Source organism: Vespula pensylvanica, chromosome 16, assembly GCF_014466175.1.
Source record: "Vespula pensylvanica isolate Volc-1 chromosome 16, ASM1446617v1, whole genome shotgun sequence".
Classification (NCBI taxonomy): Eukaryota; Metazoa; Arthropoda; class Insecta; order Hymenoptera; family Vespidae; genus Vespula; species Vespula pensylvanica.
The window spans coordinates 2,179,855-2,201,313 of NC_057700.1; the positions used below are offsets into that span (position 1 = coordinate 2,179,855).

A 21,459-nucleotide genomic window follows, 5' to 3' on the forward strand; every position below is an offset into this window, starting at 1 on the left:
CCGTCGCGGAAGGGGTTTGTCTTCTTGCTCATTTGTTGGTAAATCGATATTTTGGAATATCGAAGTAAATCGCGATTAAATAGACTAAGTACGAAGCAATGCATGCAACGTAGACCACGTTATATGCTTTATACGAAATCGGGTAAATTAATGCCCGATTTCATTACTAATATCGCGAGCAAAAACGAAGAGAGAAAAAGTGCTAATAAACAGCACTGTAAATTAAATGACTTTGAAACAAGAAGACCCTGGCCTGATCTATATATATATAATAATAACAATAATAAGAAAATATGCACAAGAAAATATCTAACTAAACATATAGGGACCACTCGTGAATAAAATCAAAGATCTTAATCACGGACACTTTTGCTCGTTTCGGACATGAGACATCTGCGAATACAACCAGTAACCCGTGCCGATAAGGACCTTTCATCCTCGGCATGATGGGCACCAGAGGAACTTTAAATTTTTCACTCACTACTTAAGAAGTTCTGCGATGGCTCCAAAACACTCGTCCCCCTCGTAGGAGGTCGAATGATGTCGTGAAGTTGGTTGAAATTATCGTTGAATCGTTGAATCGATGAATCGTTGAATCGATGAATCGTTGAATCGATGAATCGTTGAATCGATGATTCGTTGATTGATCTATAATTAAAGTAGGACGAAATATGATTAATTATATGTTCCAATACAAAAACCTATGTTCTATGAATGAAAATGATTAAAACACGTGTTTTGAATAATGAATGAGAAATAATGATTAGAAAAAAGATAGATACTTACGTGTAATTATATCCAGACGAAGCTTTACAGTCGTCGGTAAAGATGAAGAGGACGATTTTTTAAATTCACACTTTCGACCATAACAATATTTATCGCAACGCAATCCTCTTCTCCCGAATTGGCCGAAAGTGTGTTAATGATTCTAACAACGCGGCGAACAAATGGTTTTAACAAGAATATAATATAATTTCTTGTTTTCTTATTTACTAACGCGACCGAGATATTTTAATCGACGAACAACACTGACTCTAATTCGCGATTTTATTTTACTTTATTTTATTTTTAAAGCAACCTGTTCGGTTGCAAAACAATCAAACTACTTCGCACAAGCACTGACTCTAAGATCGCATTGCGCGCGATCTACAACTGAAGACCTGTTGAATAAAAATGGTTAAAGCAAGCCGCAGCGTTCATTTCTATAATTTATATCGTATTAAAAATCATATTATTCAAAGACATTATTCAAATTACGTGATATAAAATTGTGAATTTGTACTACATCTTTTCTATGCTTTAATAAAAAAAGAAAAAAAAAGAAAAAAAAGAAGAATTAGAAAACATTCAAAAGATGTAACTGTAAAACTTATAAGCTATATTAAAGTAAATAAATAAAAGCAAACGAACAAAATCGCGTTGTATTTATCGCTTAAATATAGATATGATCGCGATATGGATATGTTTACAGAAGTATACTAACTGCGTAGATACCTATAAATTAAAATAGATATAACATTAAAATAAAACTAGACAAGGAACAGTAATATTGAAATTATGATTATTATGATATTGATTAAGCGGATAAACGTTTCTTGAAATTTTATTCTACATTAATTTAACGCGCGTTTTCAATATTGTTCTCTCTATGTTTCTTAATATCTCTTTAATTTTTTAAACTCTTCAAATTCGATATATTCTTTCGAAATACTCTTTCTAAATGCAATGGAACATATTCTAAAAAATTTTCTAATGCACCGAACGTCAGCCATTGGCCCGGTAGTGCGTACGTTGTATGATATAAAATACATAAACGTACGCAATACCGATTTCCGAATCCCACCACAAGGAGGTTGCTGCGTATGGGGATCCATCTCTAAATTTATTACAAACTATAGAAAATATTATATAATAAAACCTTTGAACATAGTATAGCGTATAAACTTACAATAAAATGACGATAGAACACATTAAATCGTATAAAACGATTTCGTAGATACTTTGTTAGAATGAATAGCTAACTTTTTATATTAATTAATACGAGCTTTTAAAATCTCTTAACAATGGACTTACCTGTTTAAACTCGATGCGAATAGCAGTAGAAAGTGCATAATAGTTGCTATCCAACGTGTCAGCCTCCACAAATTAGTTGAATATGATGAATAATATCCTGAAAATATACAAGAATATTATTAATATATATATAATACATATATGTGATCTGTACATTATATATATATATATATGTGTGTGTGTGTGTGTGTGTGTTATAAAATAATGTTATAATATGTTATAAAATAGTGTTATAATATGTAATTAAATAATTAATCAAAATCAAACTTATAAAATATTATATATAATATAAATGAGAAGCTAGAAATACCATTAGTAAAATTCTAACTCAGGAGCAAGTCTCGACACGTCTGGACGGCTGAATAGACGAAGGAAAACTACATCATTCGATAGTAGAGAAGAATTGGCAATGTCGTAATAAGGACAAACTATCGATCGCTCTTTGATTTTGTTTATATAATTTTGTTCAAGAAAATTCTCGGAATCGTACGAGCACACGTGCACGTACAAACACATCTGTAATAAACAATTTTTTGTTTTGCTTCTTACCACTCGAGACTGGAAATTCGTAAACAAAAGATGTCTTTGAAATGTTATCTTTCTGTCTCTGTCTCTCTGTCTGTCTTTCTCTTTCTTTCTCTCTTTCTTTCCCTCTCTCTCTCTCTCTCTCTCTCTCTCTCTCTCTCTCTCTCTCTCTCTCTGTCTGTCTTTCTCTTTCTCTCTCTCTTTCTCTCCCTTCTTTTCATCCTTTCAATTTCACTACACAATATGTTTTATGCTCTCTATGATAAAAATCAATTGTAATTTTGCTTTTCTTCTTTTTATGTTCACAGGTTTCCTTCTTCTCAACGAGTCCAGAACTCTCGAACAAGCAACGTTTCGAGTATTTCACCAGAACAATACCAAGTGATCATTATCAAGTCAAGGCCATGGTAGATATCGTTTTAAAAATGGGATGGAGTTACGTGTCCATCATATACGAGGAGAGTAATTATGGAATCAAAGTAAGTAATCTCTTATTTAATAATTTAAGAAATATTAAAACACATTAAAAAATATTCTACTGATTAATACGAATACGTCATCATTCTAATGATTAAATACGAAAAGGATGAAGTCCTTTCTTCTTTATTTTTTTTTTTTTTTATATTTGGATAAATTACTCATGTTATATTCGTATCTATTAGATTTCGTTCTATCAGAAATGGGATTCTCCTTTTTTCTTTATAAAAAAAAAAAAAAAACGAAGAGAAAAATAAAAACGAAGAGAAAAATAAAAACGAAGAGAAAATAAAGAAGGAATGATTTCAAAGCTACTAACAAACCTCTCGAATTTCATTCAAAATATGAAAAAGAGAAACGTAATGATCATCTTGATCAGAATATAAATCAAAAAGGATTGCATGAATCAAAAATGGTTTCAAGATACTGAATGCTTTACAAAGTTATTGCCAATTGATCAGAAATATGGAGATTTTAATTTTATATTACAATCGATGTATGGGTTGTTTACGTGTGTTCGTGCGTGCGTGTGTGTGTGTGAGTGTGTGCACAAAGCTCGCTGTTATTTTCTATAATATTATTTATTAAATGCTTCCTGGATAAAGAATGTTAAATTACAATAAGAGTAGCATGGTAAACAAAATCGAAATTTAAACATGAATGTAACGTGTCATATGCAGATATTAAAATCCGATAATTGAGAATAGAACCAAATAAAAGAGATGAACTTTTGTGAGATAGTACTTTTGTCATAAACCAATACGTAAATGCAGCTCGTTTTTCTCTCCATCCATTTTCATTTTACCGATACACGGACAGAGTTCTCAAAGGTAGCACGAATGTCAAAATGAAATAATGCTCTGTGCTCAATGAAGGCCGTATTTGTCGAAAAGGATTTTAAATATTCCAACGAGGTATTCGTCAACCTTTCTTCGTCAGGACGTTCGTTAAACAAAATTATTCCGTTTAAACCATGATATTCCTCTGTTTTCCTGTTGAAAAGCGTTTTCCACTATTCAAAGAGAATGAAATCTCGAAATAGGTCATAGAAATGTCGCTTCCACCAATCTTTTATCTTCGACGAGTATTAGATCTTTTCAAACTTGATTTTCTCTCTCTCTCTCTCTCTCTCTCTCTCTCTCTCTCTCTCTCTCTCTCTCTCCCTCTCTATCTATCTATCTATCTATCTTACCTTTTTCTTATCTACTTTTCACATTCATGAATTTCTAAAAGATCTTATTTAAAAAATCAACATTACGTTGACATCAACTCGTAATAGGTTCTATTATCCGTCTTTAAAATCTCATAAATTTGAGATGGATTTATAAAGATGGCAGATATATATGTAATAGACCAATTAGGTAGCAATAGAACGCAGCATCCCAAATGACTTCGCTGTAAATATATCAAGCAATATTGGAAGCATGGTGCAAGAAGACTGACAGGCCCAGAGTGGTCTTGACATCGTTCTAGGATCTCTAAGGTATCCCACGGGAATAACGTTATTGAAGATCCAAACAGACTATCCATGGATAATTGCATGTTATTGAAAACAACGACTAGCTTAATAATTATACATCACGATAAAACAAAATATAAAATAATTATTATAGGAATAATTAGCATAATATCTATGATGCTTCAATGTTTGTCACAATTTTAACAAAATTGAAATTAATTTTAGATTAAAAATTTTTTAATTAAACACACTTTAAATTAAAATAATGTGATGTTTTCAATTTTAAAATTGATTTACAAAATAATGAAATTTGTTATTTAACTTATTTTTTCAACATTAGAATTATTTTCATTCGAATTTACTTTTCATACTTTTATCATGTAACACAATACAGTAAGTCACTGCCAACAAAGAGTTAAGTCTGCATAAATGTATATTGCATGTAACATTCGCAAGAACGAAAATAGAAATTATAATGGTAATTACAAATTAATGTTGTTTCGTAGAATAGAAAATAAGTTTGGAGACCGATATACTCAGACTTTTAGGATTATCTCTACTCGATGAACTTTTAATTGGAGAATTCCGTGAATAAATTCAATGAACGAACTCCATGAGTAAAGCTAATTAAAGAACTCTGTAGCTAGGTATATCTAATCAACGCCATCGGATTTTCTATGAACAAAGAAACAAGAAAGAAATGAATATAAGTATATTCAAATAAACTATAGTGATAATAAGATAAACAAGAAAATATGCATATATGGATTTTAATATACATTCGAAACTTTGGCTGCACGGAACATTTCAATTTAGTTTCATATAAACGGTAACTCTTAATTGTGTTAAGAAAATTAGTTGACTTTACACGCTCCAATTAAAAATTATTATTCTGTACGTGTTCGCTATTAAAATAAACGTAACCGCGAAAAATATTCAGAAGGGAGATATACATACAGCTATATGTACGTATATATATATATATATATATATACTTCCTATCCTTTTCATACTTTTCCTTGAATATTTTTCTTGTCCGATCAAAATGATAAGAAACACAAAAAGCATACTAGAAAAAGTTCAACATTAAAAACGATAGAGATATATATCTTTGATAACGTTTATAAAATATATATGTAGTATTTTTTCAAATAAAAAATAATTGAATGGTTGATCTAAAAAAAAAAAAAAAAAAAGAAAAGAAAAGAAAAATATAACGAATTTGTAAAGTTGACATGCGAAAAATAAATAGGATCGTATTTATTCGTATATTATCTACGGCAAAAAAGACGACTAAATTGCATGAACGTTAAAAACGAATTAACTTCAAAAAAAAAGCACTCCGTTATTTAATTCTCACAAAGAACTCTCATACATTTTGATATTTGATACACATGAGATTATATGACCTGGTGATTATGAAAGTGATCTAGGTCATATATTTTTCATTTTAAAATACTTTACGTATTATCGACGTTATCTTACTATGATTTTATGCATGAATCAATCGTTAAAAGTTACCAATCTCAAAGAATTACTTTTGAAGAAAATTGATTCGAAGATCTATTATGTATGTACGATAAATTGACGAAATATGAGACTATAAAATATTGACAAAATCGATTCTATTATAACAATATAATCTGAATACGTAGATGAATAGAGGACATTTTTCTCATTAAAATGATATTTGTTTCACATCTCTACGACTTTCCGTTGAGGAGATATCGCCTTCGAAAGATTTTCATTCATAAATGCATAACATATATACGTAGTACTACTAGTAGTACTACTTACAGCTGTTCAAATTCCAGGAATTTATGTAGGTTACTACGTTTTCCAAGAAATTATATAGGTCAATGGGTCAATATACATTAATTATTTAAGTTGTTATATCTCTGGAATTAAAAGTCGTAGAGACTTGAAACAAATACCGTTGTAAAGGGCATTTTTTAAACTATTTTTTTAGCCTATTGTTATTAACAAATTGTTATAAACAATTTGTTATAAACAATTTTATGAATGAATTTTTTATAATTTGACATAAAATAGATCTACGTAGGCATATGTATTTACATATATGAACAAATTATTTAATAATTTGTTATAAAAAATTTGTTATAAACAATTTGTTATAAACAATTTCGAAAAATAATTTTTTATAAATTGATAACCGATGATCTTTACAGGTGTACATACATACATGTATGTGTATATATTTAATAATTTTTTATAAACAATTTTTTATAAACAATTTCGGCAAATTAATTTTTTATACATTGGCATCAAATGATCCATATAGATATATATAAATACATTGATAATATTTTCTATACAATTCGTTAAAAAGTATTTGTCATAAACTATTTGTTATAAACTATTTGTTATAAATAATTTGAATAAAAAGTGAATAATAATTGAAGGATAATTGAATAATAATTAATTGTTTATAAGGACATTAAAATCTATGTAAATAAAGATATATAAAAATTCATTCGTTCAAAAATTTCTTATAAATTTTTATAAACAAATTATTACAAAGTAACGATACGTGATTCACTTTAATTTTTTAGAGACAAATTATTCTGATAATGAGTACAGTTAGTAAAATAAAAATATTTAAATAAATTGAAAATGACATTTAAAGTCTATAGTTTGCTTCAATACTTTAATTATACTGATATTGTAATGCATGTCTTTTAATATCTTATATGATTTACTTTATATCACATACATAATCACCAACTCATATGAACTTAGCAATAATTTTCATTAGCAAACGCTTAACATGCGCGAAAAGTATAATAAGATTGAAGTATTATTTTTCATGACCTATAAACGACAAAAGCATATGCAAATATGTATTTAGGATAAATTCCAGCAAGCAATGTGCTAACGAGGCAGTAATTATTATGATTACAGTGGTACTACTACCGATATCGATAGTTGTACTGATCGTAAAGTAAATAATTAGAAAAGGTCGTGAAACAATAGCATACCGCAACTGTTGTCCTACTCGATTCTGAACTCTCACCGGGGAGGAACAAAAGCTTGATGGTGTGAACGAATATCGATCCATGTTAACGAATAACGTTATCGGCTAATGATGTGATTTATGTAGCTCTTCGAAATATGCTGGAAATCGATGCTCTTAATCTTTAATTGATCAAATTTATAGATTAATAAATAACATCAAATACGAATGTTATTACAATACTATTTTTGTATAATCTACTGGTTTATACAAATTACTTATATTCTGATTATTTATTTCACATAGTTTCAATGCATTTATTATAAATATTTTATCAAAATAATATACAAACTTGTTAAAAATCTTTTTCAATAATATATATATATATAAATATATATATATATACATATACATATATATATACATAAATAAAAGATGTATTAATCAATTGAAATCAAGGTCAACCGTATGACCGCCGATAACATACAAAAGCTTTTCGAGCTAATAAATATTCATCGAAGTTCTCATAAGGAGAGTTAGAAATCACAAGTTTCTTTATCTCCTCGATCTTTAAATTCTCTATCTCTCCCTCTCTCTCTCTTTCTTTCTTTGAGACAAAGATTGCTTCCCTTTATCCTATCCTTTCAATCTATTCTAGATCATCCTATCGACAATAACGAAGAAGGATTATCTCTGATAATACGAAATTGGCGTTCGTATTCTCGACGAAATCCTTCTATTCATAAGTTCCCAAGTATGAAAATGAAATGTATAGCAGTTGTATATAGGTACTTACATAAAAGTACTATAAAAAAAAAGATGATAAATTTAGAAAATAATTACACGAATCCGAGTAATTTGCTATGTCATCGATGGACATAGATCATAGATAGACATCATCATGGTCGTAATTCGTAAATATCCGAGGACATATTATAGTATAGTAAGTTACGATGGGTAAGAACCTGAACGTAATGTGGTTGTAAAATATGTAGGTACACGTATATAAACGGGCCTTCCTGTTTGGTACTACTTGTAATTTATCACGAAACGTCGCTCGCTTCGCTAAGGAAAGACAATAAACAGAGACTGCTCGTAGGTAAGAAGTGGATGAGAAGAAGGAAAAGGGTAAAGGAGGAGAAGAGGGACTACTGACCCAGATATTGGGCACTCATTGATTTATGCACGCCGCTTTTCCACTCGTTTAAGCAGACATTCGTGTCCTAGCTTAGAATACCCCCGGAACACTCGATCTCGTTCGATCGACTATGAAAAAAAGAAGAAAAAAAAAGGAAAAAGCATGGTTCCCATTTTGAAAAAAATGTTCACCTACTTATGATAAGCTCTAATTCTTCTAATCGATTTTTCTTATTCGTTCGAGACCTCTCACAATGTCAAGATGTTAAATCACTCATAGATATATATATATATGTATATATATATATGTATGTATGTATGTATGTATGTATGTATGTATACAGATCTACGTTCATTAATGCAAAATAAAAGCTGATTTTGATCGAAATAAAAAAATAAAAGAAGAAAAAAAAACAACACAAAAATTCTATTTGGATCAATACCACTTATTTAACTACGTATTTCGTCGCTAAATATGAAGAAATTTTTATATGCAATCGCGGAAACTATAATATTATGAGAAAGAAGAAAAAACGAAACAAGAAAGAAGGAAAGAGAAATCGTGGAAATTCATGACGCGTTAAGTCTAACCATAATATTTTTACACTTTTTGTTCCCGGAGGACTCGGGGACTTTTTTTATCGGTTTATCGGAAAATTTAAAAAAGAACATTCGAGGATGGCCTAATAATTTTTGGAATGTTCCATGCTTTTAAGCGAACCCTCTTGTATATATAATACTTTTATCGTTTATCCATTCGTTGTGTACATCGTCTCGTGTGACGTTCTTTTTTCTCCTTTCTTCCTTCCTTTTTCTTGTTAAAAAAGAAAAATACATCGGTATATAAATAAAGAAAAATACGAAGGAGATAAAGTATGCTAAGTAAGGCAAGAAATTTTTTTAGATAAGACGAGAAAATCTTCACGAAAGTAATTCAAGACACATAGAAAAAAGATAACTTTCGAATGCATAACGTCACTTGTTGCATTTAAATAACTATAAAAAAAAGTATTAGTTTTACATTGTAAGGAATAATACTACTGCGTTTTAAATGTATTTTAAAAGAAAAATAACTTGCAACAACGAAATAAAAAATAAAGTAATTGCAAAAGTAATTCGGCTACAAAGAAAAAATATGGATAAAACTGAGAGAAGGAGGTAGACAGAGAAAAAAGAAACAGAAACAAAGGATTTCTAAATTTTGTCGAAATTTCATGAAATGCATCGACTTAAAAACTTTGATACTGATATTTTATATACCATTAAATGATTTCATAATTCGACACTTTTACATTTGTAAAATTCAATTCTCTTTAATTATATTTGAATTTGAGACCATCAATATTTGTTCGTAAATGCAACAAAATCTTTTTCATCTTTTGTTTTTTTTTTTCTTGAAAAATCAAAATACTAAAAATTCTTTTGTTCGCTACTTTTCCATTCCATATTTCTATGTGCATGTAAACACACTCCAAGTCCTTTGTATTTCCTCTTTCAACTCGAATTATGATTATAAAAGAAAAATATATGGTGTTGATTTTAAGTTTTCTATATAAAAATAAAAAAATTTTCTCTTAAAAAATGTTATTTCTTATTTTACAGGCTTTCGAGGAACTTGAAGAATTATTAACGAAGAACGACATTTGCATTGCAGTTAAAGAAAAATTAGTTAAAGATTCTGGAGTGGCGGAAGAAACGGCTTATGATAATATTGTTCTTAAATTACTGACCAAACCACGCGCTAAAGGTAAGAAAACTAATTTACTTAAAATAAGAAAATAATTTATCATTATTTGCTGAACTAAGTAATTGAGTTCCGTTGCTATTTGCGATAGAAAATGGTTACAATATTGGATTGGTTAATAAATAATGTATGTATCAAAATTTATACTATTTTATATTTAGTAAATAAACAATACTGTATCTTTATATTTTATCAGAAATTCCAACATTACTTATCGACCAACCTAATATTATATTATAGCTAATAATCAATGTCGAAATATCCAATTTTTTTTTTTTTTTGACTAAAAAATTCAATATCACTTATTGGCTTATTTAATATAGTACAACGACCAATAAAAAGTTAATATAATAAAATTCGTAAGAAAATCGAGATACATATAAAAAATATATACATGTACGAAAAATTTCGTGAATCACATACAAATGAAATAGAAATAAAATTCTATCGCGTTGTAGAAAAGAAAAAAGATTCTCATTCGGTATTTATAAAAATCCACTCGAATATACTCGAGGTTCGCGTAATATAAAGTCGAAATTGTGATATGCCCAGAACGAAGAAAGTTTAGTTCTAAACAACTTTCACGTACGATTTTCTTCTTTCCTTTGATTGCAACTCCTTGAAATTCAACTTCCATCTCATCATGATTGCTTCGTAAATGAGAGAGATACGAAAGTTTGCTAAAAATAAAAGTTATTCCTTAATTTAGAAAATCAATTGAAATATTACGTTTCCCTATGCGAGGAAATGAAATTCTCTTTTCACTTTATCATTTTATGTGAAAATATAATGCTGGAATAAATTCAATTCGATAATTCATCTCATTAGATTATAACTCGTATTTTATAAAAGCGAATGTATACCATGCACTGTGCATAAATTAAAAGATACAGAACCGGATGCATTATAACTTTAGGGAATGCGTAAGATCATAATTTCCAATTTTCACAAAACTGGACAAACAGAGAAGCGGTATAATGCAAAGTTAGAAAAAAAAATAAAACTAAAATAAACTAATGGAAAGAAAAGATATCGCAAGGACGAGCCTGTATAAAAATGACTTTTTTACGGAAATAAATTGCTTCGCGTACTATCCCATTGCGTCCTGTACATAAGTAAAATGAATATAACGCATATTAATGCTTGCTAGGGGAAAAAAATAAAACGTTTTTCAAGCGCTCGTTACAACGAAAAAATATAATGGAGAGTTAGTAAATAATATCAATATTATATTATACATTTAAATATAGTAATACATATAAGTATTATTTCAATATTATCGATATTCACGCGTTAATAAACAATCCGAAGCATGTATTTTCATGTTAATTATAGAAACAATACATTTGACCTGCCCGAAAGAATAAATCTTTTACGAATATTTGGAAAAATTCGACATAGGAGATATACAAAATGCAAATTTTCAAACGTGAATTTAGTCACTCGACATAAAAAAAAATAAATAAATTGCAAAAAGCACATAGAAATGTTAATTTTCAAGCTCTAGTAATCCTGGAATATTGAGCGGATAAATAAGATATATGAGGTATTTTAAAATTGGCTCGTGTATTCCATAAAATAGAGGGTTCCTTCCCGCATTGATGACGGCTCTGTTAACCAACAGGGTCGATTCCCGCTGGAATTCGAGTAATAAAGGATCATCCCGTATATATTTTGCGAAGAAAACTTTCACTTTTTTTTCCTAACATCTCTTTTAATTAATTACCGGGCATTTAAACTTCGTAGAAAATAATCCGATAAATGAAAACTCGGTACATGTAAGCTATTCCTAAAATGTGATAGGCAGACTTAAGCAAATTTATATTCGTGCTAAGAAGATAATAAAGCTGTTAAATTCAAACTATTACTATATCAACTATATTACATACAACGATCCTATCAGATTTGAAATGTAATAAAATTATAAAATCAGTTATTATAAACTTCAGCAAGGAACCAACAATATATATCTATAAATATAAACCATAGCTCTATTCATAACTGTTACTAACCATATCCTATAACTTGGCTCAAGATAACATAAGTTATAACAAACCTTAGTAAAAAATCAATAATACAGAGAAGATCTTAAACAAAATCTTAAATAATAACATAAAAAATGATGACAGATAAATTATTTTATTTTAATTATTCCAATTTTCAGGAAGAAATCGACAAGACGATGTATGCGGATGATCGGATCTTAAAAAAAAAAAAAAAGAAAGAAAGAAAGAAAAAAAGAAAAATTAATTTCCTTTTATAAACAGGTTGCATAATATTCGGATCGGACCAAGAAGTAGCAGGAGTTATGAGAGCTGTCAGACGTTGTAACGCGACTGGTGCTTTTTCTTGGATAGGCAGCGATGGATGGAGCGCACGAGGTTTGGTGAGCAATGGTAATGAAGCAGAAGTTGAAGGTACACTGTCGGTTCAACCCCAAGCGAATCCTGTCAAGGGTTTCGAGGAATACTTCCTAAATCTCACTGTCGAGAACAACAGGAGAAACCCCTGGTTCGTTGGTAAGTGAAAGTTAGGCAGGTATATCCCTCGTCAAACAACATTTCCCGGCAACTCCTTAAAACAAAATAGCTTTACGTGCTACCACGCTATGTACCTTGGTATTCATCCATCGTTTCGTTCCTTTTCGTGCTACGTGATACGGCTGCGTGACGTATACCGCGCAGTTTTAATTAACGAACACTTCCTCCTCTTTGATCTCTCTCTTTCTTTCTCTTTCATTCTTCTCCTTTCCCTCTCTCTCTCTCTCTCTCTCTCTCCCTCTCGCGCTTTCTTTCCCCCCTTTCACCTCTCCTTTCACCCAAATCATTCATCTTTACCATCGCTGTAATATCATTATTTTGTATCAGTTTCTTATATACTAATTTTGGTTTTTTATTTTGTAGTTTATTTTTCTTAATATCTGGACCATGTATGCGGGTGAAAGAGTACGTGTAAATGTATACATTAAAGTGTATGTAAGAGAGAATAGTTTGTTTATACCGAATTGGTCAATAAGTGATGTTGGAATTTTGTTATTCTTTTTTTTTTATCGAAGTAAATGACAATGCGTTCGATATTTTTTGTCACAAATTCAAAAATTACTTATTGACAGACGAAGTATTATATACTCGTTCGATCGATCTTTTCTCTCTCTCTCTCTCTCTCTCTCTCTCTCTCTCTCTCTCTCTCTCTCTCTCTCTTTCTCTCTCTGTCCCTCCTTCTCCCTTTCTAAATGACAAAAAACATTTTATAAATTTCCTTTCAACGTTTCAGAATTTTGGGAAGATCACTTTCAATGCCGTTATCCGAACTCTTCTTTGACACCATACAATAAGAAATACACGAATATTTGTAACACACAGGAACGACTTACCAAAGAAAACACAGTCTTCGAGGATCAATTACAATTCGTATCGGACGCAGTAATGGCCTTTGCCTATGCATTCCGGTACGATTAGTCGAAATTGATTAATCAAATATAGCAAGAACGTTAAAAAAAAAAATATTATCCTATTTCACAGAGACATGCATAGAGATTATTGCGGTAGTAAAGCTGGATTGTGTGATGAAATGAAACCAACCAAAGGAGTACAGCTTTTGAAATACCTACGCAAAGTGGATTTTAAAGGTAAGCAGTTACGTTACTCTCCAACAATTGGTTTCTTAAAAGCATTGGAAACACACGTTTATTCTATGCAGCGAATTCAAACATGTGTTGAATCAACGTGATACCGAATATAGTAATAGAACGTTCAATATTTTATATCTAAATAAAAAATATAAAATAATAATATATTATAGTATTCAGTTAGCCAATAAGTAAGTATCGAAATTTTAAATAAAATAATGTTGAAAATAAAATTTTATTTATGTAAATATAATTTCGATATTATTCATTTATTTGGCCAATCTATATAAAAAAAAAAATAATAAAAAACAATTATTAAGAATCCTTTTATATATCCATTCAATGTCTATTTTTCTAAAGGTTTGAGCGGTGATGAATTCCGATTCGATAAGAACGGTGATGGCCCGGCAAGATATAACATCATACACTTCAAACAAACCGAACCTGGTGTCTACAAGTGGATACGCGTTGGCAAATATCTCGAGGGAGTACTACATTTAAACATGTCTAGTAAGCTACCATTGCAAAGGATTCTAGAGAACATTCTCAATTTGTTACCTCTTTAGGAACACCGTACACATTGGATACAGTGTGCTTGTTCATGTATTTGTTCTAGTGGTTCAATTTAAGCTGGGACACAATCAGACACCTGAAAGCGTTTGTTCCTTGCCATGCGAAGTAGGCCAAGCAAAAAAATATGTCGAGGGTGAAAGCTGCTGTTGGCATTGTTTTAATTGTTCTCAATATCAGGTAGTCCAGTATTTACAACAACAACAAAAAAAGAACAGAAAAAAAATATTATACAAATTCTATTTCAAATCTTTTTCCTACAAACGTATCTTAATAAGTTTAAAATCAATCGTATGTGATGTGACGTGAGAAGAGTAAAAAACTGAAAATTAATTATACATTAATATCTGTTCTAAACAGATAAGACATCCAAACGATGAAACACAATGCAAGAACTGTGAACAAGGAACGGTACCAGACGAAACTCACTCTACTTGCAGCGAGATACCCGAAGAATTTTTAAGACTCGAAAGTGGATGGGCTATTGGTGCTATGTCCTTCTCTTCTGTTGGAATACTAGTAAATATCTATCTTTTTATTAGAAATCAAATAATTCATTGATTATCGCAGTTGTACCTAAGTATTAACATGATCGACGACATTTTATAATAACTTGTTTTTACGATAAAATATTTAAAGAAATGAATTTGGAAGGTCGAATAAACAGTTCGATAAAAAAATGTTTAATATTTCTCTTTGAAATTTTTTAGGTGACTTTATTCGTCTGCGGTGTATTCCTAAAACATAACGACACCCCTGTCGTTCGTGCTTCCGGTCGAGAACTTTCTTACGTTCTTCTCACTGGAATCTTATTCTGCTACCTAGTCACGTTTGCTCTAGTACTCAGACCTACCGATCTTGTTTGCAGTATTCAAAGGTAAGTCAATTTCGACGCGTTTTCCCGACGCTATCCGACGTACATACCTTTCAGATCTACAAGTATGATCTTCCATTCGAACGTAGATAGATCTTCGTTCTAACCAATCATTTCCTTACAGATTCGGTGCTGGATTTTGCTTTACCGTAGTCTATGCAGCACTTTTGACGAAAACAAATCGAATATCAAGAATCTTTAATGCTGGAAAACACAGTGCCAAGAGACCGTCTTTTATATCACCGAGATCTCAATTGATCATTTGTTCCGGTTTAGTAGGAGTACAGATACTCATTAATGGTGTATGGATTGTCATCGATCCGGCTAAAGCGATGCATCATTACCCTACCAAAGAGGATAATTTGCTTGTTTGCAATAGCTATATCGATGCTAGCTACATGATTGCCTTTGCATATCCTATTATGCTGATAGTTGTTTGCACCATTTATGCGGTACTCACGAGAAAAATTCCTGAAGCCTTTAACGAAAGTAAATACATTGGTAAGTAAATGACGATGATTTAAAAGAAATACACACAAGTATATAAATTATTCAATTAGATATTACGTGTAAGTTCTTCAATTAAAATAAATACAAATTTAGTAAGGATGTTTATTAAGAAATAATTATTATTACTCATATCTTAAAACATGCATATATGTATGTATATATAATATTAATTTTTCCATTAGACATTACATTTGAGCTCGCTTATTATTATTATCGCTTATAATTATTATTATTATTATTATTATTTCTTAAAGCATACACAACATAAATTACTCAATTAGAATTAATACAATTTACGTAGTAAATGAAATATAAACAACATAATAATCATTTAATTAGGCTTTACTATGTACACTACCTGCGTTATATGGTTAGCCTTTGTTCCACTCTATTTTGGTACTGGCAATCATGTCGCATTGAGGATTACGTCGATGTCAGTAACCATCAGTCTCTCTGCTACGGTGACGATTGCATGTCTGTTCACACCAAAGGTAAAAAAAAATATATATACATATAATTTCTGAAAGTATATATATCCAAAAGTATCGTTAAATAAATCGATCACATTGATCTATAATATATAAAACTTCTTAATTACAGTTATATATTATTTTAATTCGACCGGAGAGAAATGTTCGACAGAATATAATGCCACCAAGACCTTACAACACTACCAAAAGCTCAGCTGTAACTGGTACGAATGCTTCGAGCATGATGGCTCCTGTTACATTGACCGCTGTGACTTGTGACCAAAACAAAGCCGTTAAGAAACATATCATCAAAACAACGGACTGTTCTACGCAAAGCGAATGTAAACATTCATTATTTATATTTTCCTATCTATGATATACGAATACATTTTTTTTAATGTCCCTTATATCTCAATACAAATGAAATATAAATTTTTTTCAAATTAAATAATTTACACATACGCGCACACACGCATCCACATATATATATATATATATTTATATAAATAATTTTAAAATAATTAATGTATATATAACTAATTTTTAAATTATATTTACATTCATTATTAAAATTATTTATAAAAATAATACATATAAATTATATTATTATACATGGATAAGTAGTTTGTCTTATTAACTTACAAATATTTTTATGTTTAAAGATTACGAGTTAGAACTAAAAGAACGAAAGAATGGAAAATCAATACCCACTTTTGTTTCACGTGCAACGCAAACCCAATCGAATAACAACGAAAAGGAAACGCACGATAGTGTTCATCGTATTGATAAAGAATCGAAAGAAAATGCAACAACAACGAGACAAACGAATAATACGAAAATAGGGAACGGACCTGTCAACCAAAAAGATGTCACTTTATAGCAAAACGATATCATTGAAACGCCGATCGTTACGGCTAATCTAAAACCGATTTCAAAGAAGCCTGTAATAGTCTAAACAACAAAAATCCAATACTCTTAATTGTAAAAGGAAGTAAATATAGGATATTAATATTATATAAAAAGCAATTTTTTCATGACTTTAGAAAAATTCTAAAGTGTCGTATATTGCATTAACGATGGACGAAATTTTCATTAAAAAATTTTCGATAAAATATTTGAGATAAACAGAAAATCGATTTTTCGAATGAAAAAGTATTATCTATCGAATATCATTTGTTAAAAAAGAATATGAATATAGTGGATAAATAGAACAAATCTCATCTAACAAGTTCATCTTGATAATCTTTCTATATAGAGAATTTATCCTACGTTAAAGAAAAAAAAAAAAAAAGGAAAAAAAATCATGGACCATAGAAGAAAAAAGGAAAGATTTGTAAATACTAAAATGAAATAAATCTATTAATTAATGTTTCATCGTTCAGAATTTAAAGGTGACTGTGATGAAGAATGGACGCGTAAATATGTACGTATATATCAATGATTAGACGTGAGGCGTTTGTAAATCGCCAAAAGAATTTTCAAAATCTATATAAATCTAATAAGAAAAAGAAGATTTAAAAAAGTGAATAGATCGAAATAATAATAGTAATAATAGTAATAATAATAATAATAATAATAATAATAATAATAATAATAAATAAATAAATAATAAATAATACGAAGTCACACTTTCGAAGAGATCGATGCTCTAAGTTGCTCTGTGATTTAGACGTAACTAAGTAAAATTTTGTATCTCTTCTGTGTATATAATATATAAGAGAAAATCTTCTCCCGCGTTCCACAGTTCATGCCATAATATCATGCACAATTATGCTAATGTTATTGAGAGAACTACGTTTGTAAATATTTGTCGATATTGAATCGAATTGATCGATTTATATAATAAAAAAGAGAGAGAAAGAAGCGAAATAAAAGAGATGAAGAAAGAATGACATATACGTAGATAATGTTGCCAAAAACTATATATGTGTATATATATATATATATATATATATATATATATATATATATATATATTTAGAATATATTTCTTTGAAAATAATTGTAATATTTGTATAAACTGAATCCTGTGCCATATCCACAGCGATAAAGATCTATTGTGCTCATTTTCTGTATATAAAAAATAAACACTTTGTATATAATATATACATATATATACACATATATATGTATATATATATATATATATATATATATATAATCAACATCTATAAATCGATGTTAACATTTAAAAATTAAGGATATTATACTCTGACTTAGAAAACAATATGCTTATTCTTACCAGAGTTATCTGCAAACACAATAGGAATGAAATGATTCAAAGGAAAGTGATCTATAACGTTAACGAGCATTGATCTTTCCAATATCTTTTCCTTGATATTGTAAAACATTTAAAAAGAAATATATTCGTCGTAGAAGAAAAAATAAAGAAACGAAAAAATAATTTGTAAATACGTATAACAAACGCATTCCATTAGATTTTACGAAATATTTCTAATTCATAATGCGAACGAGATAGAATTTTAATTGTACTTTTAATCGTATACGTACATACATATGTATACTGAAAGAATTTTCATTCGCGAAGCTTGTTACTTTGAATTCGCCTTACAACGAATCCTCGAGGCAAATCGATTCAAATTTCTGTGATTTCGTTACATTTATCGAGAAATTTTTGAATTAAAAAAAAGAGAGAAGAGAGAGATAAAAAAAAAGAAAAAAACAAATGATGTACGTGTTTCTGAAAGAAAAAAATAATAAAATAAAAAGAATAAGTTAACAAATAAATTCATTTTTTAACTTTTCTGCATTCATCTTGTTATCTAAATTTCACCGAACGTTGGTCTTTCTCTATACAGTGAAACGAGAGATTAAAAAATCCTCATTCTTAGTATAGTTTTTATTTGTTATACGTGCACACCAAAAGTGTTGCAACTTACAATAAATATATATATGAAACATTTTAAAGATGAAATTTATTTGTTAAAGTATAAAATTTATATATAATAGAGACGTCGAGATACACCGTCGAACGAAATCCCCATACATGTTTTCCTCTAATTTAATCACCCTAACTCGTTCTCCGATCACCCCAATTTCTTCACCGACGGCCGATCGACCTCAGTTCGCGACGTAGAAGATCCTGAAAATGGCGTTGTAGATCCTGAAAATGCCGCAGTAGATCCTAAAAATGTGTCTGTAGATCCTGAAAATGCCGATCAGTCTTATGGTTTGTAACTTTTCAATAAATATACAACGTTAAAAGAGAGTTAAAGAACACCAAAAGAAAAAAAGAAGAATATGATTATCTTGAGGATAAACTTCAAGTAATAAAGAATGAACAGGAACAATATAACATGATCCACACCTCAACTTATTAATAATTAATAGCGCACTTTTTCCTTAGTTCATCAGCACTATCACTAATACGAAATCTACTATTATCTATTAATAAAATGTATATTAAATAGAAACAATGATCTGCAAAGATTTGAAATAAAAGGACACCATGGGAAAACTAAATATACTTCAAACTTCTCTCTCTATCATCCTCTATATTTCTTGCCGAGTACTATTTCCAAATTCTATAATCTATTAAAATTGATGAATCTACATCACTCAAATAATGATAAGACTGAGCCTTGAAAAACCTATGAAAATTCTGATTTAATGACTATTCATTCTGTGGACATGAAGGAGAGGCACCAAGGGATTAGAGAAATAGAAAAGCCTCACTAAAATAAATTACTTTTTATTCCATTAGCAATTACAACGCTTTTAAAATTATACTGACATTTGTATTAGCTAAACTACATCAATGGTGTTGAGATTTTACCTTTCTGGACATAGAACCTTTCATCAAAAACTATCTGCTCATCTAATTACGCTTTTCTCCGAATACTAAACGATTTTAAAGACTTTGTATCTGTATCAAACTTCAGCACATAAAAAAAGGAGGTATCTCGAAATGACCGAACGAATACTAATCAATCATTTGGACATGCTATTTTTAGATTGGATAACAATTGTACAATATCAGATATGGACTATAAATTCTATCAATCTAAATAAGCTTTGGTTTGAATAAAAAAAAAAAAAAATGATATATGTATTAATGAACTGTAGTATTAATACTGATAGTATTAATGAACTGTACAAGGTTTCTAAACATTTTAAATCCCACAGAATATATTCTGTCTTCCTAGAAAAAATGTCTTACTGTTAGATAAAAAATTTTGCGCAAGAATAATCGTAACATGTTCACCACTAAATCTGTGTCATTTACTGGATAACAAGCAAACTAACTCATTGACTTCCCAAATCATTCAATATTACATACATTTGTGCCAGTGCTGTTTAAGAACCAAGAATGAAAATTGCAATGTTCATTTGCTTCATAGAAGCCAATTTTCAACTTTGTCAAACTAAAACATGCAAACCAAGAAATAAATTTTATCAAAGACACATCACTATCAGTGAGTCCACCAGTATACATCATTAAGTAAACTTTCGATGTTTCTCATATAAGATAATTTTCCTACCATATAATTACAATTATACCTTTCAGTGGTATTTGCATACTTTTTTTTATAATGAATCCCACATAATGTGCATAGATGTTACTTATTTATATCAGTCCATGAATCTATACTAATATATATTTCATCATTATATATGAATAATTTTTAACTTTTTGAATCACAATATTGCACTTAATTAATAAATTCGTTCTTTAGTACTACCCCCTATTTAAATTCTCTTATCTTTATCTTAAATTAAATCATTTTAAGAAATTAGGAGTTTTAACCTTTGATGTTATTGCAAAAACAAAAATTATAAATTAAGATTAATATTACACAATGAATTATATTCCACACAAATTTTATGTGTGTATATATGTATATATTCAAGATTTTGTACATGCATTTTTGCAAACTTTTAAGTAGTTCCTTTCATTTATCCATTTTATAAAAGTAATAACTATTCACAGTAAGAGATAAAGATCTCTAGTTCTCTCTCTCTCTCTCTCTCTCTCTCTCTCTCTCTCTCTCTCTCTC

At 29.5% G+C, this 21,459-nt stretch overlaps 2 protein-coding genes across 8 annotated transcripts in view; one reads left to right on the forward strand and one right to left on the reverse strand.

The window, feature by feature from the left end:
• The window catches only part of LOC122634865 (metabotropic glutamate receptor 2-like), a 149,878-nt gene extending 131,464 nt beyond the window's left edge, over nucleotides 1-18,414 (forward strand). For all 6 annotated transcript variants that reach the window (XM_043824254.1, XM_043824256.1, XM_043824257.1 and 3 more), the window contains 13 exons: nucleotides 2,907-3,077; nucleotides 10,248-10,392; nucleotides 12,657-12,908; nucleotides 13,663-13,837; nucleotides 13,911-14,017; nucleotides 14,378-14,527; nucleotides 14,634-14,767; nucleotides 14,948-15,106; nucleotides 15,298-15,464; nucleotides 15,586-15,962; nucleotides 16,311-16,462; nucleotides 16,572-16,782; nucleotides 17,104-18,414. In XM_043824254.1, the coding sequence (XP_043680189.1) occupies nucleotides 2,907-3,077; nucleotides 10,248-10,392; nucleotides 12,657-12,908; nucleotides 13,663-13,837; nucleotides 13,911-14,017; nucleotides 14,378-14,527; nucleotides 14,634-14,767; nucleotides 14,948-15,106; nucleotides 15,298-15,464; nucleotides 15,586-15,962; nucleotides 16,311-16,462; nucleotides 16,572-16,782; nucleotides 17,104-17,321 (2,418 nt within the window). In that variant the 3' untranslated portion in view covers nucleotides 17,322-18,414. The remainder of the gene's footprint in view (nucleotides 1-2,906; nucleotides 3,078-10,247; nucleotides 10,393-12,656; nucleotides 12,909-13,662; nucleotides 13,838-13,910; nucleotides 14,018-14,377; nucleotides 14,528-14,633; nucleotides 14,768-14,947; nucleotides 15,107-15,297; nucleotides 15,465-15,585; nucleotides 15,963-16,310; nucleotides 16,463-16,571; nucleotides 16,783-17,103) is intronic.
• The window catches only part of LOC122634871 (COP9 signalosome complex subunit 7), a 7,058-nt gene continuing 1,707 nt past the window's right edge, over nucleotides 16,109-21,459 (reverse strand). Inside the window, exon 4 of one of the 2 annotated variants that reach the window (XM_043824277.1) lies at nucleotides 16,109-16,447. In XM_043824277.1, coding sequence (XP_043680212.1) covers nucleotides 16,428-16,447 — 20 coding nt within the window. In that variant the 3' untranslated portion in view covers nucleotides 16,109-16,427. Of the gene's footprint in view, nucleotides 16,448-19,286; nucleotides 19,608-21,459 lie in introns of those variants that run through there. The other variant, XM_043824276.1, reaches the window with a different exon arrangement.